At 45.5% G+C, this 24420-nt stretch overlaps 1 protein-coding gene across 6 annotated transcripts in view; it reads left to right on the forward strand.

Moving 5' to 3' along the window:
• The window catches only part of NAV3 (neuron navigator 3), a 454524-nt gene that overhangs the window by 305461 nt on the left and 124643 nt on the right, over positions 1-24420 (forward strand). For all 6 annotated transcript variants that reach the window (XM_030214020.1, XM_030214022.1, XM_030214018.1 and 3 more), the window contains exons 8-10: positions 4563-5583; positions 12870-12985; positions 24167-24275. In XM_030214020.1, coding sequence (XP_030069880.1) covers positions 4563-5583; positions 12870-12985; positions 24167-24275 — 1246 coding nt within the window. The remainder of the gene's footprint in view (positions 1-4562; positions 5584-12869; positions 12986-24166; positions 24276-24420) is intronic.

A 24420-nucleotide genomic window follows, 5' to 3' on the forward strand; every position in this document is an offset into this window, starting at 1 on the left:
CCCTCGGCACCAGGGGCGTAGCCAGACTTCAGCAGGAGGGGGTCCAGAGCCCGAGGTGAGGGGGCACATTTTAGCCCCCCCCCCCAGTGCCGCCAACCCCCCCCCCCCCCCCCCCCCCCGCCGCCGACCCTCTCAAAACCCCCTCCCGCCGCCAACCTGCTGTTGCCTACCTTTGCTGGCGGGGGACCCCAACCCCTGCCAGCCAAGGTCCTCTTCTTCCCGCAAAAGGCTTCCTTCTGTTTCTGACGTCCTGACTCACAGAATGAAGCTGATCTGCAAGGCTTCATTCTGTGAGTCTGACGTGGACGTCAGAAACAGAAGGAAGCCTTTTGCGGGAAGAAGAGGACCTCGGCTGGTGGGGGTTGGGGTCCCCCGCCAGCAAAGGCAGGCGAGGGCGGGAGGGGGGGGGGGGTTGAGAGGGTCATCGGCAGGGGGGGTCCAGGGCCAAATCTATAGGGGCCCAGGCCCCCCTGGCCCCCCACGTAGCTACGCCACTGCTCGGCACTCCAGAGTGTGTGAGTGAAAATTTGAGGATCTCTCCCTGTCCTCTGCACATATGCAATTCGTCTGCATGATGAAAAACATAAGTCACATTGTACATAGTCAAAAATAACTGGAGAGGCCTGCATTAGTTTGAATCTCTAATATAGGGTGTAGACAGGCTGTCAAACAGACATTTGGGGGTCCTTCTACTAAGGTGTGCTGAAAAATGGCCTGCGGTAGTGTAGACGTGTGTTTTGGGTGCGCGCAGAATTATATTTTAGCGCACCTACAAAAAAAAATGCCTTCGTAAAATTTTTGCCGAAAATGGACTTTTGGCAAAATGAAAATTGCCGCACGTCTGTTTTAGGTCTGAGACCTTACCACAAGCCATTGACCTAGTGGTAAAGTCTGACGCAGTAACTGGGCGGTAATGGTCTACGCTCGTCAGAAAATTTAACAAATAATATTTTTCAGAATCATGTAGTGGACGTGCGCCAAAATTGAAATTACCGCAAGGGTATCCGGGTGGTAACTCCAGTTTGACAGGCGTAGGCGCCATCGCGACTTAGTAAAAGGCCCCCTAAGAGAATTCTAATTAAGATGCTCTCTCTGAAAGCATTGGAAGACAGTACCATGATCTTAAATGTGTAACGTGTTCTTAATATGGCAGAGATGCACTGGAAATTGGGAGGTGTTCTTTCTGGAGGATGATTTTGTAACAGAACACCTACGACAGAAGTCCAAAAGTTGCTTGTTTCATAAAGGAAACATAAATGCCTATGAGGCATATTTTCAAAGCACTTTGGGAGGCTAAGTTCCATAGGTTTCTATGGAACTTTGGGAGGCTAAGTGCTTTGAAAATGAGCCCCTATGTGTGTTTATAAAATAGGCTCCCAGAACCAGCCCCCAAAGCGCCCAAATACCCATGCACAAATATAAAACTGCTCTGAAAAAGACATATATGTGCTCATGTATTTTAGAAGACACGAATACAGGGCTGGCTCAAGAACCTGTGGCACCCTGAGCCAACCTTTGCATCAGTTCTCCCCTTCCCTGCAGTCTAGAAGCTCTTCCCTCCTAGGGTTACCATATGTCCGGATTTACCCGCCTGCCAGCCTGCCTGTTTGACGGCCCACCCGCCTGCCTTTTTGTCCAGAAATCCAGATTGCTAGCCTCCCCTCCCCTTAGTTACTACTGCCCTGGAGGTCTAGTGACCTCTTCCGCCTTCGGGCAGGAAAGAGCCCCCTCTTTCCTGCGCTGCATGCATCCTCTCTGTTGGTGATCTCGGCACCAATTCAAAATGGCCGCCGAGAGTTGAAATGACCTCGCGAGATTTCAACTCTCGGTGGCCATTTTGAATCGGCACCGAGATCACCAACAGGAAGGGTGCATGCAGGGCAGCGCTCCGGGCAGGAAAGAGGGGGCTCTTTCCTGCCCCAAAGAGGTCACTAGACCACCTGGGCAGTAGTAAGGTGAGGGGGGGGTTGACGGGGTGTGTGACAGGGGGAGGGGTAAATGTGACAGGGGCGGAGCGAGGGTGTGAAAGGGGGCGGGGCATGTGTCCTCCTTTTTGGGGGTCAAAATATGGTAACCCTATCCCCTCCTCTGTCCCACCGGAGAATCCAGTATCATCCCTCTCTCTTAATTCCTTCCTCCACCCCGGTTTACCTTCAAACTTGTCTTTACTCCTAGAGGTTCCCGGTAGTGCCAGTGATCCACTAGAATCTGTGGCCAGGGCCGTGCCAACACGGTAAGCGCGGAAAGCACTGCAGGGGGGTGCCACTCTCCACCCATACTATGGCCCCTCCCAGAAATATTTTTGAAGATTCACTAATGTGCAGTTTAATGTGTGGAAACAGGATACATATTGAAAAACCCTTTAATGCTTTTGTGTGGTAAGCCTGTTTTCATGCACTAACCACGTATAAAGGTCTTTATTAAAAGGGCACCTTAGAATTTCAGAAGAATGAGAAATAAAAGGTTCTGATCATTCCTGAGGAGCAACGTGTTTCAGCAAACGTGCAAGTCATATTTGCAGAAAGCCAGTACACGACAAGCTCATAATAAAAAGCTCTTTTCAACACATCCTTTTGTGTACTAGCGATTGATAAAAACAATTATGTGGCAGATTTTGGGAATTATTGTGTTATTCGTTTTCTTTTTCATAATTTATTATCCTAAATGCGATCTATTCCTTGCATTTGTATTTGGAATGTAAAATTTTAAACTTAATAAAAGAGAATAAAATGTGATTTTTAATGGACATTTTATGTTTCAGTGAGCATTCTGATGGATTACTTACTATGGTTCTGCAAGCTGAAAATTTATTTTCTGTTTTGTTTTGTAATGCTGTGCACCATTTAGTGTGCAGTAAAAGATACAGCATGTGCTGTTACAAAACAGAAAGAAATGATACTAAAATGCACAGCCGTAATATTTACCTGGGGCTGAAAGTAGAGGAAGGCTAGAAAAGTAATACCGTGTGTAATATATATTTTATTGTAGAAAAGGAACACCGTGCGTAAAATATATATTCTATTGTAGAAGAGCAACACCATGCGTAATATATATCATATCGTAGAATAGCAACACCCTATGTAATATATCTTATTGTAGAAAAGGAACACCATGCTTAATATATATCATATTGTAGAAGAACAACACCATGCATAATATACATCTTATTATAGAACAGCAACACCATGTTGAATATATATCATGTTGTAGAAGAGCAGTAGAAGAGCAACACCATGCGTAATATACATCTTATTGTAGAAGAGCAACACCATGCGTAATATACATCTTATTGTAGACGAGCAACACCATGCATAATATACATCTTATTATAGAACAGCAACACCATGTTGAATATATATCATGTTGTAGAAGAGCAGTAGAAGAGCAACACCATGCGTAATATACATCTTATTGTAGACGAGCAACACCATGCGTAATATACATCTTATTGTAGACGAGCAACACCATGCGTAATATACATCTTATTGTAGACGAGCAACACCATGCGTAATATACATCTTATTGTAAAAGAGCAACACCATGCGTAATATACATCTTATTATAGAACAGCAACACCATGTTGAATATATATCATGTTGTAGAAGAGCAGTAGAAGAGCAACACCATGCGTAATATACATCTTATTGTAAAAGAGCAACACCATGCGTAATATACATCTTATTGTAGACGAGCAACACCATGCGTAATATACATCTTATTGTAGAAGAGCAACACCATGCGTAATATACATCTTATTGTAGAAGAGCAAACACCATGCTTAATATATATCTTATTGTAGAAGAGCAACACCATGCGTAATATACATCTTATTGTAGAACAGCAACACCATGCTCAATATATATCTTATTGTAGAAGAGCAACACCATGCGTAATATATATCTTATTGTAGACGAGCAACACCATGCGTAATATACATCTTATTGTAGACGAGCAACACCATGCTTAATATACATCTTATTGTAGACGAGCAAACACCATGCGTAATATACATCTTATTGTAGAAGAGCAAACACCATGCGTAATATACATCTTATTGTAGAAGAGCAAACACCATGCGTAATATACATCTTATTGTAGAAGAGCAACACCATGCGTAATATACATCATGTTGTAGAAGAGCAAACACCATGCGTAATATACATCTTATTGTAGAAGAGCAAACACCATGCTTAATATACATCTTATTGTAGAAGAGCAACACCATGCGTAATATACATCTTATTGTAGAAGAGCAACACCATGCGTAATATACATCTTATTGTAGAAGAGCAACACCATGCGTAATATACATCTTATTGCAGAAGAGCAACACCATGCGTAATATACATCTTATTGCAGAAGAGCAACACCATGCGTAATATACATCTTATTGTAGAAGAGCACCACCATGCGTAATATACATCATGTTGTAGAAGAGCAGAAAAGGAACACTGTGCGTAATGTACATCTTATTGTAGAAGAGCAACACCATGCAGCATATCTTATTGTACAAAAGCAGCACCATGTGTTATATATGTGTTATTGTGTTTTATCTTATATAGAGTCGCCAAAAGTCCCTACCCAGTCTACTGGTGTGAATGCAAATGTGCAGCATCCCGCAAGCACCGGGCAGCAGCTGGTCTCTGCCATTCCTTCTCCAAGTGCCAGCAAACCATGGCGCAGCAAATCCATGAACATCAAGCACAGTGCCACCTCTACCATGCTATCTGTGAAGCAGCCAAGCCCGGCAACCTCCCCAACACCTTCTTCAGACCGACACAAGCCGCCCGTGTCAGAAGGAGCCAAAACCTCTTCATCGGGACAGAAATCAATGCTAGAAAAATTCAAGTTTGTCAATTCAAGGGCTTCCCTAAGACCTCCTTTGTCACCAAGTTCAGGGCCCAGTGATGGTGGTAAAGAGGACGAAATTTTGTTAGAAGGTGGAGAACTTGATAGCTCTTACAGTGGATCCACCACCAGTAGTCCTAAAGTGTCGCCTAAGCTGACTCCCCCAAAAGCTGGAAGCAAAAATATCAGCAATAAAAAATCTTTGCCTCAGCCAAAGGAGAAAGAGGAAAAGAACAGGGATAAAAATAAAATTTGCACCGAGAAGGCAACAAAAGAAGATAAGGATCAGGTACCTGTAACTGAACCGGCAAAAAAGCCCTCCAAAATTGCAAGCTTGATCCCCAAGGGAAATAAAGGCACAGTCAAGAAAGAAAGTTTGATCCCTCCTTCTAGTGGGATACCTAAACCTGGGACAAAGGTGCCTACAGCAAAGCAGGCTGCATCTTCAGGGTCTACTGGAACCAAGGAGCTGGACAAGTGTAGGACTACCAAAGGAAACCAGACTCAGCCAACACCAAAACCCCAAGCAAATGAAAAGCCCACCACTCCCTGCAGTCCAGCTCCTTTGGAGGGGAAGGTATCCGGCCTAGTTGGAACTCCTGCTTCCTCACCTGCTCTTTCTGTTTCCATGACTACAAGTGCTGGGCAAAGCACAGGAAGCTGCATTGTCCAACTTCCTCTACAACAGCAGTACAGTCATCCAAACACGGCCACAGTAGCACCTTTCATTTACAGGTAAGATGGTGGGCGCCTGCATATGTCTCCTGGTTTGTCAACGTCATTACATAGAAACATGCCGGAATCATTAGCTTTACAGGTCTCTTCCGCCTAAGTTAACATAAACTTTTAAAATTAAATTTCAGAATTAGCGACAGGCCATAAGGCTTTGACCTAAGCTACAGGAGTTGGGGTTAAAGACATGATCCATTTTGCTGCTGCTCAGGGGTTGCAGACTTCAGCTAATTCAATCCCTTTATGTGCAGATTAATCAGCGAGTCGTTAATAGATACGCTAGTGTGGTAACGTGAATGAGGGCGGACCTGGGGCCAGGACAAACCAGAGCCACACAGCGGGTTAAGGTGAACAAAATAACGTATATTTTGAAGTGTCGGGTAGGGGAGAAAAGAAAACGTAAACTAGTCCTTTCACGCAAGAGGTCCTTCTATGGCCTGCTCCTGCAAGGCCACAGCAGTTCGCCTAGGTCCAGCCTGCGTCCAGCTGGATCAAAAATATCACGTTGCAAGGTTCCAAGTCAAAATTGGCCTACCCGACTGTTGCGGTTGAAGTTCATACATAGATGGTGAAAACGTATGCAGTTGGGTGTCAGTGCTTCCCTCTTGGAACCGATGACCTGGCTGTGTTCCTAGCTTTTATACTTCCTAGTTTCTAGTTCCTGCTCTTCTGGCTCCACCCTTCTCGTGTCACTTCCCCCTTGAGCAGGGCTATGAATCTTAAGGTGGTTCTGACACTGTGAGGGAGCATCCTTAAGGGCAGTGACCGTGTCGTATAGACTCCCTCATAGCTAGTAAATAGATTTAGGAGACTGTTTACTAAAATATGGTAAAGGTTTACACTTACATCCCATTAGTTGTGAAAATTAATGTGTCCAGCATCTGCTGTACACTACCAAGATTCACCACACATTAAGTACAGTATTTTTCCAATAACACGGATGCATCCATGCTATCAACAAAGCAATTTCTGCAGCAGCTGCGGCGCTGCAGAATCCTGCAGATGACACTCCTCAAATCCTCCCTCCCCCCCCCAAACCCACTCCAACACAAGGAACCAAGGTCCTCCCACCCACATCGAAGATCTCTTCACTCCCCAAGCCCCCTGAATTTGGCAGCTTGACTACTGTGAGACTACTGCTAGGGTTCAGAGGTGCCACTTTGAGCCTGGGTGCCAACGGGGCAGGAACATCTGGGGATCACTCTTGCCCCCTACTTGCTACATGTCGCACTTTAATTTTGGGCACAAGCTGGCCCCTGACTAATGGTAGGAGCGTAATGATATTAATCTATAACATCATGTTTAAATTCTGGTGAACGCCCCCGACCCGCCCATGTTCCTCCCATGGCCACACCCTCTTTGGAGTTGTGCGATATGAAATTTAGCCACGTGTTATAGAATAGAGCGTAGGGCAAATCTGCGCATAACTCCTAATTACTGCCAAGTATGTGCTCGTTAACGCCAATAATTTGATTGATAGCGTTTAATTGACTAATTAGTTTACATGCAGTTCTTGGATCTGAGCCCAAATTTAGACGACCTAACCAGAATCCGGGGTTTTGAGTCTGCTTTATTTTTTATTTTTTAGATTTGGTTTTGTTTTTCCACAACTAATTTTATACTTTCTAGCACAGTGGCGTTCCGACCCTAGCTGACACCCGGGGCGGATCGCCAATGCGCCCCCCCCCCCGGGTGCAGCGCGACCCCCCCCCCCCGGCGAAATGACACCTCTTCCCCCCCCCCCCCCCGGCAAAATGACACCCCCCCGGGTGCACGCCGCTGGGGGGGGGGGGTGCCGCGGCGCGCGCCTTTTGCCCTGTTTCAGTCTGATTTCGCAATTCGCATGTGTTCGCTGCTCCCTGTGAGTCTGCCCCGGAACAGGAAGTAACCTGTTCCGGAGCAGACTCAGAGGGAGCAGTGAACACATGCGAATTGCGAAATCGGACTGAAACAGGGCAACAGGCGCGCGCCGCGGCGTGCACCCGGGGCGGACCGCCCCCCCCCTTGGTACGCCACGGTTCTAGCAGCAATAGTTTTAAAACAGTCCGGTCCCAGAGCTTGGTCCTCTCGTTGCAGTTCAGCAACTAGTCATCACGGGACAGATACTTTCTCTCCTGCCACCTGAAAATATTTGTATAAGGCTAAGATGATTTCCTGTTCAAGGATGGCCTGCAAGTACTGTGCACATTAAAACAAACTACACATAAACCCTCTGTAAACAGAAGATTAGAGAAACCATTAAACCAGCAGGGAAAACAAATCAATTTTCTTAGCTTAAAACATGAATTTTTAGTCCAAGAAGCTAAATTCCATATGCAAACAGAGGGGGGTTCTGGAGAGATTTTTAACTGCAGACACTCTGCCACGGGAATAAATACATAAATCTGACCTAGGATAATTTGCTCTTCCAAGTGAGCTTTTTCAGTTATTCTGCATACTTAAATAAGCAGCTTGTGTTATGAGGTACTTTTCTACTCCACAACCGCTTTCGACAGTGACGCAGGAGTCGAAGAGCTGGGGAATCCTGCAAATTCTTCCCCAGTTTTTGAGCTACGTTCATTTTTATTAGCACTGGAGAAAGTAAGCAACAATGGCATATGTAAAAAGAGATTTGGGTCTCTTTCCTTCAATAGAAAGCCCGGGTGGCAATTGGGGTTATTTTATTTATTTCTTGCATTTGTATCCCACATTTTCCCACCTATTTGCAGGCTCAGTGTGGCTTACATTATGCCGTAGTGGTGATCGCCATTATCGGAATGAGAAATAAAGTGGTACTGCGTTAAAGTTCAATGGTGACAATCAAGTATCGAGGGTTTTGTACCCAAGGTTCCCCTGTAAGTATATAGGGGCCCTTTTAATAAGCCGTGTAAGCGTCTCCTGAGTATCTTTTCCACACAGTAATTATGTGATACTGTGATTCCGTTTTGATCCATTAATTTATCGGTAAGGTGCTTATGATGTGATACTGCTACTACTACTTATCACTTCTATAGCGCTACAAGGCACACGCAGCGCTGTACACCATACATGAAAAGACAAAGTGGCGTTCCTGGCCTAGATGGCACCCGGGGCGGAGCGCCAATGCGCCCCCCCTGGGTGCAGCGCCCCCCCCCCCCCCCCGCTAAATTACACCTTCCCCCCCTCCGGAGAAATGACATCCCCCCCCTGGGTGCATGCCGCTGGGGGGGGGGGGTGCCGCGGCACGCGCCTGCTCTGAGTTCGCTAAACTTCGCTTCGCTGCAGCTCCCTCTGCCCCGGAACAGGAAGTAACCTGTTCCGGGGCAGAGGGAGCTGCAGCGAACAAGCGACTAAGTTTAGCGAACTCGGAGCAGGCGCGCACCGCGGCACCCCCCAGCAACGTGCACCCGGGGTGGACCGCCCCCCTCTTGGTACGCCACTGAAAAAACAGTCCCTGCGCAAAGAGCTCACAATCTAAATAGGACAGACAAACAGAACAATTAAGAGGTAAGGGAATTAAGGAGGTGGGGATAAAAGGGTACAGGGCAAGTGAGTAGTGGTTAGGAGTCAAAAGCAGCGTTAAAGAGGTGGGCTTTTAGCCTGGATTTGAAAACGGCCAAAGACGGGGCTAGACGCACAGGCTCGGGAAGTCTATTCCAGGTGTGAGGTGCAGCGAGATAAAAGGAACGGAGCCTAGAATTAGCAGTAGAGAAGAAGGGGACAGACAAGAGAGATTAATCCATAGAACGGAGTACCCGAGGGGGAGCATAGGCAAAGATAAGAGTGGAGAGGTACTGGGGAGCGGTAGAGTGAATGCACTTATAGGTCAGTAAGAGAAGTTTGAAATGAATGCGGAAACGGATAGGGAGCCAGTGAAGTGACTTGAGGAGAGGGCTAATGTGAGCATAGCGACTCTTGTGGAAAATGAGTCGTGCTCCCGGTTCCCCTTTGCCTGCAATTTCCTTGGACAAATTCAAGACTGATCTTAAACTTATTTACTGATGCTAGATGATAAACAGAGATTGATGCTGAAGGCAATTTTATTTGGTTTGACCCAGTGATCCTGAAGAAAAAGATGTATTGGCAGGCTGGGAGGGTGATTAAGGGGCCTTTTTAGTAAGCCGTGTAAGCATCTACGCACGCCCAACACAAACCAAAATGGAGTGGCTCTTGTGGTAATTTCATTTTTGGCGCATGTCTGATACACATGTCCGAAAAATAATTTTTATTTTCGGACAATACGCCCGCCAAGTGGCATTTGATGGATACAGGTAATTACCGCCCGGTTACCGGGTGAGACTATACCGTTAGGTCAATGCCTGGCGGTAAGGTCTCAGACCCAAAATGGACTCGCGACAATTTTCATTTTGCCGCACGTCCATTTTTGACAAAAATTTTTAAAAAGTCATTTTTTACAGGTGCGCTGAGAAATGATTCTGCACGTGCCCAAAACACATGTCTACACTACCGCAGGCCTTTGTGAAAGGGCACCTTAGCAACTAAGTTGTTACTTGGGTAAAATGGGGGTGGGGGGGGGGGGGGGGGGGAGGACAGGCACTGAAAATCGCCCTCCTCTTCTGCAGGGAAAAGTGCCCATGCCTGCTTTTACATTACACAAAAAGAGGCAGAGGTGAGAGAGGACAGATCCAGCTGACACCGTGGGCTTTTCAAAATCAGCCCCAGTAAGAGGCTGAATATATGAAGTCAATAAGCTGGGTGATTTTTTTTTATTAGTATGATGTTACCTTTAAAGTCATCGTATATATTGACTTCTTATGCCTTCAATTATTTACATAAGTATTGCCATACTAGGAAAGACCAAAGGTCCATCGAGCCCAGCATTCTGTTTCCAACAGTGGCCAATCCAGGTCACAAATACCTGGCAAGATCCCCAAAAAGTACAAAACATTTTATACTGCTTATCCCAGAAATAGTGGATTTTGTCCAAGTCCATTTAATAACAGTCTATGGACTTTTCCTTTAGGAAGCCGTCCAAACCTTTTTCAAACTCCGCAAAGCTAACCGCCTTTACCACATTCTCTGGCAATGAATTCCAGAGTTTAATTACACGTTGCATTTGATCACTCCTTGGCAAATTGTACGCACTTTTGTCTGCTAGGATGTGTCCTGTCTATATGCGACAGAACCAGCCCTCCACAGGGTATGTCACGTAATTTATTGGGTTGAATTGGGAAGGAAACGTTTCAAGGCCCGTTACTTAAGTAAATTAACTTGGCTTCACTTTGCCTTACTCTGAGTGGCTGAATGTCATAGTGCACACTGAAAGTAGCTTGCAGGCGTTTAGGTCAGGGTAAAAAAAAAAAACAGCATGCGTCTGTGTGATTTTCAGGTTTGCATGTTCTGCTTTAGCACATCGACCACCCACACTTGGTGGGTGATACAAACTAGGTGAAAATGCCCAGTTAGTGCTTAAGCTGGAACTGGCTATGGTATAGGCATTCCTGGGGCGGAGTCAGCTCTTAGCAGACCATATAATACATAGTTGTATCTTTATGTGGTTCATCATAGCCACTTAAGTGCTGAATATTGCACTTAACCAGCTATGTACAGTCCTATCTTTATGGGGTTCATCATAGCCACTTAAGTGCTGAATATTGTACTTAACCAGCTGTGTACAGTCGTATCGTTATGGGGTTTATCATAGCCACTTAAGTGCTGAATATTGCACTTAACCAGCTATGTACAGTCGTATCTTTATGGGGTTCATCATAGCCACTTATGTGCTGAATATTGCACTTAACCAGCTATGTACAGTCCTATCTTTATGGGGGTTCATCATAGCCACTTAAGTGCTGAATATTGCACTTAACCAGCTATGTACAGTCGTATCTTTATGGGGGGGGGGGGTTCATCATAGCCACTTAAGTGCTGAATATTGCACTTAACCAGCTATGTACAGTCCTATCTTTATGGGGGTTCATCATAGCCACTTAAGTGCTGAATATTGCACTTAACCAGCTATGTTTTCGCTGCATGTGCATACTTGGAGCCGATACATGATCTGGCATTGACTTGACTTTCCACTGGCTGAGTAACCTGAGGTGTATGTGTGTGTGTAACAAACTTGTGCAGGAAACCCCTGCTGACTTGCAGGAATTGCTACCGGTTAGTTTATTGGCCTCTATGTGGTCAGATCATTATATGAATATGTGTAGGTTACAAAGGTACTTTATCAGAATGCTGGGTATTTATTGGGGTAATATAGGGGTCTTCTCTGAACACTCATTCAAAAAGTACAAAGACCAGGGGACACTCAATAAAATTACATGGAAATACTTTTAAAACAAATAGGAGGAAATATTTTTTCACGCAAAGAATAGTTAAGTTCTGGAACTTGTTGCTGGAGGAGTGGTAAAGGTGGTTAGCATATCTGGGTTTAAAAAAAAAGTTTGGGCAAGTTCCTGGAGAAAAAGTCCATAGTCTGTTATTGAGATGGATATGGGGGAAAGGCACTGCCTGCCCCCGGGATTGGTTGCATGGAACGTTGCTTCTGTTTGGGATTCCGGAATCTTGCTACTATTTGGGATTCTGGAATCTTACAACTCTTTGGGATTCCAGAATGTTACTACTATTTGGGTTTCTGCCATGTACTTGTGACCTGGGTTGGCCACTGCTGGAAGCAGGATACTGGGCTAGATGGACCATCGGTCTTGACCTTGTATGGCTGTTCTTATTCACAATCTGCCCATTATTTAGAGCAATTTAAATGGCCCAGAGGTGCTCCTGGCCGTTTAAATCTCTTGTCCGTAGCAGAACCACGAACATTCAGCAGCACTTAACCGGTTACTGCCATGATCTGTGGTTAGTGCCTGAGCTGTGTTCGTGGGCGGAGTTTGCACTTTTGTGGTTAAGTACCAATATTCAGCCCTTAACCGCATAAGATAAGCGTTTCAATTGGACTGCATAAAACATAGTCCTGTCTTTATGTGGTTAAGAGCTGAATATTGCTCTGAGCCACATAAGTTTCAGTGGCCAACATACAGCCAGATGTTCAATTCCGGTGCTGGACATATCCTGGCATTGATTATCCAGGAATACAGCTGGCGACGGACATAAAAATGCTGACCGACTGGATATCTGCCCCAAATGTATGCAAGCGGTAAAATTTGTCATCTTCGGCACGGTGTACTGAGAAACGTACTTCATCGAATGGGAAATCGTGTGGAGTAATTTGCAAGCAGTGATTTGAATTAACTGCAAGATACGAATGCCAAGGTTTCTTTGACTAGTGAGCCGTATCCCATGCTAATATTAGCTGCTGCTGTGCACTTGAAAAAAAGGGAATAATTAGTCTTCTTCTTTGATTGCAGAATGCATTCAGAAAATGACAGTACCTCTTTACCACCCGCCGACTCCTGCATCAGTCCTACGAAAACAGATTCAGCGTACAGTAAGACTGCCAAACAGTGCCTAGAGGAAATATCTGGTGAGTGACTTAGCTTCAAACAGGGTAAACATCTTGAATGCCACTGTTTGGTGTGGAGGTGGAGGCCCTTTTGCCCTTACATGGCACCTTCATCCCTCGTGGTAACACCACAAAACCACTGCTGGGGGTATTGAGTACCGTTTTGAATCTGAGACTTCAATAGAGGGGACCAGGGATCACTTCTCCTCCCCTCTATATGCCAGGGAGCCACCTGTAAGAGCTATGGGATAAAAAGGGATATTGCACCTGCCCTTCAAGCATGTAGTTATGAGTGTCTTGGAGCAGGTGAAAACTCCAGCATATAAGTTTTTTTGATATCCCCATTTATTCCACTTGTAAAATGGGTAATACATTTCTGTATTTTAGGCCCACCCAACCAATCCCTTTCCATGTGTTAACCACGACGCCCCCTTGCTATATATTCATGATGTGGATCACCATATGTAAATAACGGCATTCTAAAATCCTTGTTGGTATGTGTGTGTATGGGATTCTGTCAGGTATTATTAGGAAAGGAATGGAAAACAAAAGCAAGGATGTTATAATGCCTTTGTATCGCACCTCGAATATTGTGTTCAATTCTGGTCGCCGCATCTCAAAAAAGATACAGTGGAATTAGAAAAGGTACAGAGAAGGGCGACAAAAATGATAAAGGGGATGGGACGACTTCCCTACGAGGAAAGGCTGAAGCGTCTAGGGCTTTTCAGCTTGGAGAAAAGACGACTGAGGTGAGATATGATAGAGGTCTATAAAATAATGAGTGGAGTGGAATGGGTAGACATGAATCGCTTGTTTACTCTTTCCAAAAATACTAGGACTAGGGGGCATGTGATGAAGCTACAAGTAGTAAATTTAATACGAATCGGAGAAAATCTTTCTTCACTGAACGTTTAGTTAAACTGTGGAATTCGTTGCCAGAGAATGTGGTAAAGGTGGTTAGCTTAGGGGGGTTTAAAAAAGGTCTGTATGCCTTCCTAATGGAAAAGTCCATAGACCATTATTAAATTGACTTGGGGAATATCCACTGCTTATTTCTGGTATAAGCAGCATAAAATATATTGAACTTTTGGAGGGGATCTTGCTAGGTGTTTGTGACCTGGATTGGGCACTGTTGGAAACAGGATACTGGGTTAGATAGACCATTGGTCTGACCCAGTGCGGCTATTCTTATGTTCTTATGACAATCTACATGTTTGAAAGTCACCATTTACATGCGGGGATGCTACAAAATTAAGGGCCCTAGGGGTCTTTTTACTAAGGTGCGCTGAAAAATGGCTTGTGCTAGTGTAGGCGCTTGTTTTGGACGTGCTCAGATCCATTTTTCAGCGTGCCTGCAAAAAAGGCCTTTTTTTTTTTTGCTGAAAATGGACGTATGGCAAAATGAAAATTAGCGCGTGTCTATTTTGGGTCTGAGACCTTACCGCCACCCATTCACTTAGCGGTAAGGTCTCACGCATTAACTGGGCAGTAATCGTCAGCACGTGTACAATACCGATTACCGCCCAGTTAGCGCCGTGCACCGGAAAATAAAATATATTTTCTGGCGTGCGTAGTGGACGCGTATAAAAAAAATGAAATTAACCGCCCGAGCCACGCAGTAGCCGGGCGGTAGTTTCGCGTTGGGCGCTCATAGGGGCCTACGCAGCTTAGTAAAAGGATCCCTTAGTTTCATATAATCCAAGCAGAGCTACAGTGCTGTGAAAAAAGTTTGTGAACCCCCTAGGGTGGTCCATATTTCATCACAGTTATGATGCCATCCAACGCTGATGAGAGAGAAAAGTCACCCCACTGAATAAAGAACTCGGGCAAAAGAGGTACGTTATGATTGCTCAGTTAACAAGATGATTCGATCACCTTGGAGGAATTTTGGCCCATTCTTCTAAATTTGTGCCGACAAATAGCTGACCTAAGGTTATCCGGCTAGAGTTATCTGCTTAACGTTTTCTCAGTATTCAGCAGAAAACTAAGGGGCCCTTTTAGTAAGCTGTGGTAAGTACTGCAAAATAGCAGGACAGGCTCAGGCACTCTTCAGCACTTGCCAAATTGCAGACACCCACCGTGTACTAAGAAAACACTTTTTATTTTTTTTTTTTGATGGGGCGGAGAGTGGGTGGTCCTATGCTAATCACAGCTATATTACCACACGCTAACCAGTTAGCGCAGGATTACCGTATGAGCCATAGGAGCCAACTTTTCAAAATGATTGAGGGTGCTTATTTTTAATTTTTATTTTTTTTACAGGTGGTGCATTTCTCCCCCTCCCCTCGCCCCCTCCCCCCGGGACCTCGGTAACATGACTTTTAAGTTATGGGCGGCATGCAGGAAGGCGAGGGGCAGGCGAAGAACTGTTGTGGGAGTGGGAGAAGAGGTCGGGCAGCGGGCTGGCTCCTGGGGAACTTCTGGTGGGGAAATATTGGGGGTGCGCGAGCACCCACAAAGTTGGCACCAATGGTATAAGCCCTTACTGCCTACTAAAAAGGTGTCCTAAGTGCTCACATGGTGATTTTTAAATTGGCCCATGTGCTCATAGCCATTAAAACAAAAAATTTGAAAATCTTAACACATGGTAAAAACATGCTTAAGTGCGTGCTAAGGCCACAAAGGGCTTCTGGAAAAAGCAGCATAAAATTTTGCAAAACTCTCTACATTGCTTTCGTGTGAAACCTTCATCTTTTGTTTAAGAAGGTACAATAACACTCGGCAAGTGGGAACTTCTATCGTGTTTCGTTTCAAAAGTTGAGAAATCTTCATTTTTATGTCCCCAGTTTTTACAGAAGTAAATATTATCCTAGTATTTGTAGCCCTGTCTGGAGACCCTGTGGCAACGGAAAAGAGGAGCAACCAATGATGCTAGTGTAATATTTTATTGACGATGGACTTGAGTCTGTCTGCGACAATTAGATCTGTGATGAAAGCGTCAATGCACTCACAGGAAAGGCTAAAGCGGCTAGGGCTCTTCAGCTTGGAGAAAAGGCTGCTGAGGGGGAGATATGATAGAGGGCTATAAAATAATGAGTGGCGTTGAACGGGTAGACGCGAAGCGTCTGTTTACGCTTTCCAAAAATACTAGGACTAGGGGACATGCGATGAAGCTACAAAGTAGTAAATTTAAAACGAATTGGAGAAAATATTTCTTCACTCAACGTGTATTTAAACTCTGGAATTCGTTGCCAGAGAATGTGGTAAAGGCGGTTAGCTTAGCAGAGTTTAAGAAGGTAGATGACAGAAGCACTGGTTTGATTCCCTGAGTCAGTTATTTTGCTCTTTAAGCCAACTGGTACTGGGCATATTGTGAAGGCAGCTTGTACACTCCTAGGAGTGGAGGAGTAGCCTAGTGGTTAGTGCAGTGGACTTTGATCCTGGGGAACTGAGTTCAGTTCCCACTGCAGCTCCTTGTGACTCTGGGCAAGTCACTTAACCCTCCATTGCCCTGGTACAAAATAAGTACCTGAATATATGTAAACCGCTTTGAATGTAGTTGCAAAAACCTCAGAAAGGCGGTATATCAAGTCCCATTTCCCTTTCCCCTTATGACATCACAATATCAGAAGTGAACCAAGTATTGGGCAATCAAGCCATTGTGACATCACTGATGAGGTTGCTCTTATTGGTGGAATGAGTGGAGGAGTAGCCTAGTGGTTAGTGCAGTGGACTTTGATCCTGGGGAACTGAGTTCAGTTCCCACTGCAGCTCCTTGTGACTCTGGGCAAGTCACTTAACCCTCCATTGCCCTGGTACAAAATAAGTACCTGAATATATGTAAACCGCTTTGAATGTAGTTGCAAAAACCTCAGAAAGGCAGAATATCAAGTCCCATTTCCCTTTCCCTATTTGAGATTCTACATGGAATGTTGCTGTTGCTACTATTTGAAGATTCTACATGGAATGTTGCTAGGGGAGGAGTAGCCTAGTGGTTAGTGCAGTGGGCTTTGATCCTGGGGAACTGAGTTTGATTCCCACTGCAGCTCCTTGTGACTCTGGGCAAGTCACGTAACCCTCCATTGCCCCTGGTACAAAATAAGTACCTGAATATATGTAAACCACTTTGAATGTAGTTGCAAAAACCACAGAAAGGCAGTATATCAAGTCCCATTCCCCCTTTCCCCTAGGATGGAAGGGTTCTCAGCTATTATTTGGCAGCGACACCTAGTGGCCAGACCTGGAAGTCCAGGTCCATTGAGCTCTGGAGAGAGCAACAGTTTGTGGCACCAAGCTTGGGACTGTCACTGCAATGACTGGGTGGGATGATGGAGTATAAAAATACGAGGAAAAGGGTTGGGGGACCTTTTACTAAAGGGAATAAAGTCCTTAATGCATGGGTAATGCACAATATCAGGCTTCCGCACAAACGCGTTAGAGGGTTTTGCGGTATTTTCCCTGTTTAAGCATATTAAGCCATGCGTTATTGAATTTTTAAGGTATTTTTCTATCTGGGAGCGTGGTATGGGCGGAGATTGGGTGCGGAAGCGTTAACTGGCTAGCGTGTTGAAATTACCGGGCATTAGCTGGCTAATGTAGGGTTAACGTAAGAACAATTATCACCTTCTGGATAGGAAGAAATAATTGCTCCCGTGTTAACACGTGCTAATGGGATCATTAGCACATGTCCTGAAAACCCCCCCCCCCCCGCAAGAAAGCCCTCAAAATTGCCATGTAAAGTTTGCAGTTATCACATAGTAAAATCCCATGTTAGAACGCGTTAATTGCAAATTTTAACACATTTTAGCTAAAGGGCCCCTTAGTTCAACGGCTTGACAGGCACAGTATAAATGAACCCCTCCCCCCTTCCCCAAAACCTATGGGTCCAAAATGCTGCAAAAGGCTGGAGCAGAGCTTCTCTGACTGTCGGTTTCAGAAGCATGATTGCTGCCATGGCAGCCAGCGACTTCTGCTGCAGTGTGTGAGAGGAGTCGTAGATCTGAGCATGCAGCTTGAATGCTAAAAGGAGGCTGGCTTGTGCGTGGCTTTGCTTCAGCGCTTCAGTTCGGCTTTTATCGAACTCTTGATGGTGAGGCGGTGCTGGTGACTGCTGTGATAGCTAATTTAAAGTCCTGTAAGGAGCTGTGGATCTGCAGAGTGGAAAAACGTGTCACGGTGGGGAGTGTTTGTGTCACCCTTCTGGTGTTAGAACGCAGTAACCAGTAAGTGAGAGGGGGCCTGTGACTCGTGAGGAAGATAGTTCACGTTTACATTTTATTTTGTGTTGAAGCTGAGCGTTTGCTCACTTCTCTTCAAGGAGAAGACCGAGTAACCTGTGGATTAATATTGAAAAAGTGCCTCAGACCGGGTGCCGACGTGCGTGTAGGAAATGAAATGCCACTTGATGTCTGATTCCTGGTTCATGCACTGTTTGGGGCTGTGCAGAGGAAGCTGGTATTTTTCCCTTTTTTGTGGAATACAGGCAAGGGAGCCTTGTGCCGTCAGATCAGATCCTAGCAAGAGTCCTGCTCGGTAAAGATCAGAGGCCAGAAGATCAAGATACTGCGTTAAAATAAGGTGACTTGTCCTTGCTGTTAAGATGCAGCGACCTACCGAGCTGCCAGTTCTTTGCAAACACAAATCTTTGACAAATCTTTCACTTTTAAGGAAGGCTAAGTGGCTACAAGACCTTGCCAAGCCCAGCTGGAGTTACCTTGGAGAAGAGGAAAATGATGGGATGATTTCACTGTCCAGGGTTCCCTCACTTTCAATGAGTTCTCTAACCTTCACCGGTAGGGCGGTGGCCAGGGCTGGTGAGGACCCGCCACTCCCTGGGAGGTTGGCGTTAAGCCCAAGGGCAGGAGAGCAGACTAAGCTTTCAAGATCTCCAAGTCGAAGTTCTAATGAAGAAAGCAGCAGGTCAGGTGATGAAGGCAGTCCTAGTAAATCAAGGGGCACCAGTAGGAGATGGCTGGAGGAGGAAGAAGCAAGCTGCCCACGGGAGGGGGCGGCGCAGTTGGATGATGACGTCATAATAACCATGCTTGATGACCTAGAGCAAGCACTTTATGGCGATATATCTGGTAAGCTAACCTGGCTCCTCCAAGAGAGGTTTGCAAGTGGAGCATCACAGTGGGATATTCCCTGAACTAGCGAAGGTACTGTGACAGGTAGAACCCGGTGGAACTCTGTTCTTTGCTCATTCCATTTCTGTTGCCTTGGCAGCTTTCAGCGTTGCAGGATGTGGTCTGAGCTGCAGTTTGGACATTTTTCCTAGTGCAGTAAAGACCGTAGAGTGCATGAATTTTTAAGCAGTTTTCAAATTAAACTCTGGAACTTGTTGCCAGCGAATGTAGTAAAAGCAGTTAGCTTAGCAGGGTTTAAAAAAGGTTTGGATAACTTACTAAAACAAAAGTCCATAAGCCATTTTTAAGATGGACTTGGGGAAAATTCACTTCTTATTTCTAAGAAAATCATCATGAAATGTATTGTACTGTTTTGGGATCTTGCCAGGTACTTGTAACCTGGATTGTCCACTGTTGGAAACAGGATGCTGGGCTTGATGGACTTTTGGTCTGTCCCAGTATGGCAACACTTATGTTCTTGTGTTCTTAATAAGAGATGGTTTATAAGCACTATCAGAATATCTAAAAATAAGTAATGTCAGTTCTTTCTCATTAATCAAAATATAGATACTTTGGTGGAAATACCGCTCCTGCAGTTTCTTATAACTAAAGCTATTTTTCACTGGCTTTGGTTAACGCCTATGACTGCAGTCTTCATGTGCCTTCAGAAACGTTTCTTAATAAACCTAGAGGTGGCTTTGGAGCCCTCCATTCTGCAGCTACCTCATTTTATCTTTTTTTCTGTCTCACTAGACTATGTTGCAGATCACAGAGACTCTCCTGGAGAATAGAATCCATCCAGTTGCTGTTTGATACCTAAGATTTTCCCAGTAACAGAATATTATGGGGTTGATATTGAAAAGAGTACAGGGATGGTGCTGACATTATTATTATTATTAATTTGGATTTTGCTCACACCTTTTTCAATAGTAGCTCAAGGTGAGTTACATTCAGGTACACTGGGTATGTCTTCCCTGTCCCTGGAGGGCTCACAATCTAATTATTTTATCTGAGGCAATGGGGGGGGGGGGGGGGGGGAGGGTTAGGTGATTTGCCCAAGATCACAAGGAGCAGGAGTGGGATTTGAACCAGCCACCTCAATGTCAGGGCTGGTGCTCTAGCCTAGGTTTACCATATGTCCGGATTTACCCGGACATGTGAGGACATGTCCGGGCAACCGGGCGGGTTTTGCCAATCTGCCCATTTGTCCGGATTTCTGGACAAACGGGCAGGTGGGCGGACCATCCTATGCTAGCCTCCCGGCCCTTTCCTCCCCTTATTACTACTCTACTGCCCTGGTGGTCTAGTGACCTCTTCCGCCTTCGGGGCAGGAAAGAGCCCCCTCTTTCCTGCCCGGCGTGCTGCCCTGCATCCTGTTGCTGATCTCAGCGCTGATTCAAAATGGCCGCCAAGAGTTGACGCGACCTCGCAAGACTTCAACTCTTGGCGGCCATTTTGAATTGGCACCGAGATCAGCAACAGAATGCAGGGCAGCGCTCCTGGCAGCAAAGAGGGGGCTCTTTCCTGCCCCAAAGAGGTCACTAGACCAGCAAAGCAGTAGAATAAGGAAAGGGAAGGGGGGTGACGGGGAGGGGAGTGGAGGGGGGGTGACAGGGTGTGTGACAGGGGGGAGGGGAATATGTGACAGGGGGCGGTGCAAAGGTGTGAAAGAGGGCGGAACGCGGGTGTGAAAGGGGGTGGGGCATGTGTCCTCTTTTTGGGGGGACCAAATATGGTAACTCTACTGTAGCCGCTAGTCTATTCCTCCACTCCACATGATGGGGCCCAGAGCATGAGGGGACCCCAAAGATTGCTTGCAGATTTGTCCTTCTTTCAACTTCAGGCAGGTTTTTGTGACCCCAAGTGACATGGGGCCCAGAGCAATTGCCCTGTTTGCCCACCCCTGATGCCGTCCCTGGAAAAAGTAAAAGGCTTTAACCAGGCAGGAGAGGCTCCTGCTTGGTTAAACCTGCTGAGTAAGCAGCACCCAATATACAGCAGCACTTAACCAGTTTGTACTGCTGAATATCACCACTAAGGAGCAGAGTTAGGACAGAGCAGCCTGTTAGCGATAATTTTCAGTCTGCTAACTGGCTAAATAGCCATATAAAGCAAAACCATTGTCCTAACTTTGTGTAGCGACTTAACCGGGCACTGATCTGAAGATTGGCAGGTGCCCGGTTAACTTCCCGGTTCCTAAAAGAAAAGTCCATAAGCCATTATTAAAATGACTTGGGGAAAATCCACTGCTTATTTCTAGGACAAAGCAGAATAAAATGTATTGAGCTTTTTGGGGATCTTGCCAGGTATTTGTGACCTGGATTGGCCACTGTTGGAAACAGGATGCTGGGCTTGATGGACCTTCGGTCTGTCCCACTATGGCAACACTTATGTATTTGGGATTCTGAATGGAATCTTGCTACTCTTTGGGGTTCTATATGGAATGTTGGAACACTTTGAAATTCTGCATGGAATCTTGTTATTCTTTAGAATTCTAGAATCTTGCAACTCTTTGGGGGTCTACATGGAATGTTGCGACTCTTCAAGTTTTTGCCTGGTATTTGTGACCTGGATTGGCCACTGTTGGAAACAGGATGCTGGGCTTGATGGACCTTCGGTCTGTCCCACTATGGCAACACTTATGTACTTGGGATTCTGAATGGAATCTTGCTACTCTTTGGGGTTCTATATGGAATGTTGCCACACTTTGAAGTTCTGCATGGAATCTTGTTATTCTTTAGAATTCTAGAATTGTTCAACTCTTTGGGGTTCTACATGAAATGTTGCTACTCTTCAAGTTTTTGCCAGGTATTTGTGACCTGGATTGGCCACTGTTGGAAACAGGATGCTTGGCTTGATGGACCTTCGGTCTGTCCCACTATGGCAACACTTATGTGGTTAAAAAATTTTAAATTAGAAATTTAAAGCGGCATTGAAGAGTTGGCTCTTTGACCACGCCTATAATCTCTATTAGGGCGGGATGTTGCAGACTCCACTGGTTTACCCCTGACTTCCCTGACTCCCCCCTGTACCGACGGCCAGTGGCGATCCTAGGTCGGCTGCCACCCAGGGCGGATCGCCGCTGCGCACCCCCGGGTCCAGCAGCATCCGTCCCCCCAGGGTGTGGCACAACTTGACAACGTCCCCCCCCTGGCGCAATGACACCCCTCCGGCGCATCAAGCCCCCCTCCCCAGGGTGCATTCTTGGCTGCTGGAGGGTGCAGAGAGCAACCTCGCGCCTGTCGGCTCCACTGGCTCCCTGCTCCCTCTGCCCCGGAACAGGAAGTAACCTCTTCCGGGGCAGAGGGAGCAGGAAACCAGCGGAGCCGACAGGCGCACAGCTGCTCTCTGCACCCTCCAGCAGCGTGCACCCGGGGTGGACCGCCGCCACTGCCTACGGCTTTCCTCTGATACCTCCCCTTTACCCTTTTATCTTTTCTTCTTGGTTGCATTTGTGCTAGAGCGACTGTTTATTCTTTCCCATCACACTTGGTAGTTTCTTTTCCTGCTTTCTGACAGTGTTTTAATGTTTGCATTGTAAACCGCCCATATCTATTTGTTAAGGAGGTATAGTCAAGTTTTTTAAAAATAAATAAATACATAACTAAAATACAGGAGTGGGATGTGACAGTTTATGGAAAGCTGTTCTGTAGTGACAAGCGGCTGACTGAGGAAATGGAAAACAAATTGAACACGTGGGTGGTTGGGTGGGTGTTTTGAGTAGTTACAAGTATGAGGAGTTGTGTAGGTTTTTAAAGGAAAAATATGAACCAAGAAAAATGGGTGTTTTGATTAAGTAAAGTGTGTGTATTTTTCTTGGCAGTTTCACTTGCACTCATTTGATCGCATTGATATCTTAAAAAGTACAAAATAGTGACTTGGAATATTCTGTTGCTCAAATTCACCTCCACATATGCTATATAATAAAACGCACCTCCAACATTCTGAAGCTGACTGCATGGCTGAGGCATTCCCGCTCTCTGTATCCATCTCCTGAATTGACATCATGTACTTCCGGGTTCGTCACAAGCAGAAGTGACCAACCACACGAGGTTTCTCGGCTTCAGAATGTTGGAGGTGCATTCTATTAACTAGGATTGGTCAGTTCCTTGAAGCACATCCAGAGCTCAGCGTCCTGCACAGTAAGGCTCAGACACCAGAGAGGGAGGGAGGGGGTCATCTCTGTCACACACACACACTCTCTCTCTCACAGTCAATGTCTTTCTCTCTCTCACTCTCACACACTGTCTCTCATACACTCTATGTCTCACACTGTATCACATTCACTCTCTGTGTCACACAGTCACTCACACACTCTCTTGGTCTCATACACTCAGTCTCACAGAGAGTCTGTGTCTCACACATACTCTCTCTCTCTCTCGCACACACTGTATCTATGTGAAACACACTCTCTCTCTCACACTGGGTCTCACATACGCACTTGCACACACACTCTCTGTCTCACAGACACACTCGCACCCAGATTCACTCTCTCTCTCTCTCTCTCACACACAGCCACTCTCACATACACTCTCTCAAACATACACACTCCGAGGAAAACCTTTGCTAGCGCCCGTTTCATTTGTGTCAGAAACGGGCCTTTTTTGCTAGTCCTTTACTATTGATAGACTACAAAATAAAGCTAAGGAGACATAAGTCCATAAGTGTTGCCATACTGGGACAGACCGAAGGATATATATTTTTCGTGTGTTGTGCATATCGATATGCCTGTCTATCTACTACTGCTTATGGCTTTTCTCTTCTATAATACTGTTGTAATTATACTGAACCGTAGTTTAATTTCTGTCTTTGACGTTTCAGTTGTTTGACGGCTAAGAATTGTGTGATAGAGGAAGTCCAGCCGCATAGTGGAAAAATCCCAATTTAGTTTATTATTTGAAGGAAAAGACTCTGGCATTATACTCAGTGCAGTTTTTTTTCATGCTGCCTTAGGTTTGAAAGGGAGGAGGGAGGTAGCCTGCATGAGACATTCACCTGCCTTTTTAGCATATGAGAAGCAATGAAAAAAGGAAAAAAAAAATTAACTAAAGCCTACAGTATATCTCACAACAGACTGCATTCTCCCTGTTTGTCTATATAATTTTTTTCTTCAATTAGTTGCCTGATTTTCTCACAGGGGAAGACCCCGAGGCGAGAAGAATGAGAACGGTGAAGAACATAGCAGATTTGAGACAGAACTTGGAGGAAACCATGTCCAGCCTTAGAGGGACTCAGATAAGTCACAGGTATTTTTGAAAGATGCAGAGACACGTGGAGCGAATGTAGTATAGATGCGACTTGCACACAAATCATTTGTATATGGGGGCGCGTTTACCAATAGGCAGAATACCCAGGTACGAGTTCTTACAAGCCATTTGTTTTAAATCATCA

This window comes from Microcaecilia unicolor, chromosome 9, assembly GCF_901765095.1.
Source record: "Microcaecilia unicolor chromosome 9, aMicUni1.1, whole genome shotgun sequence".
In the NCBI taxonomy this organism is placed as follows: Eukaryota; Metazoa; Chordata; class Amphibia; order Gymnophiona; family Siphonopidae; genus Microcaecilia; species Microcaecilia unicolor.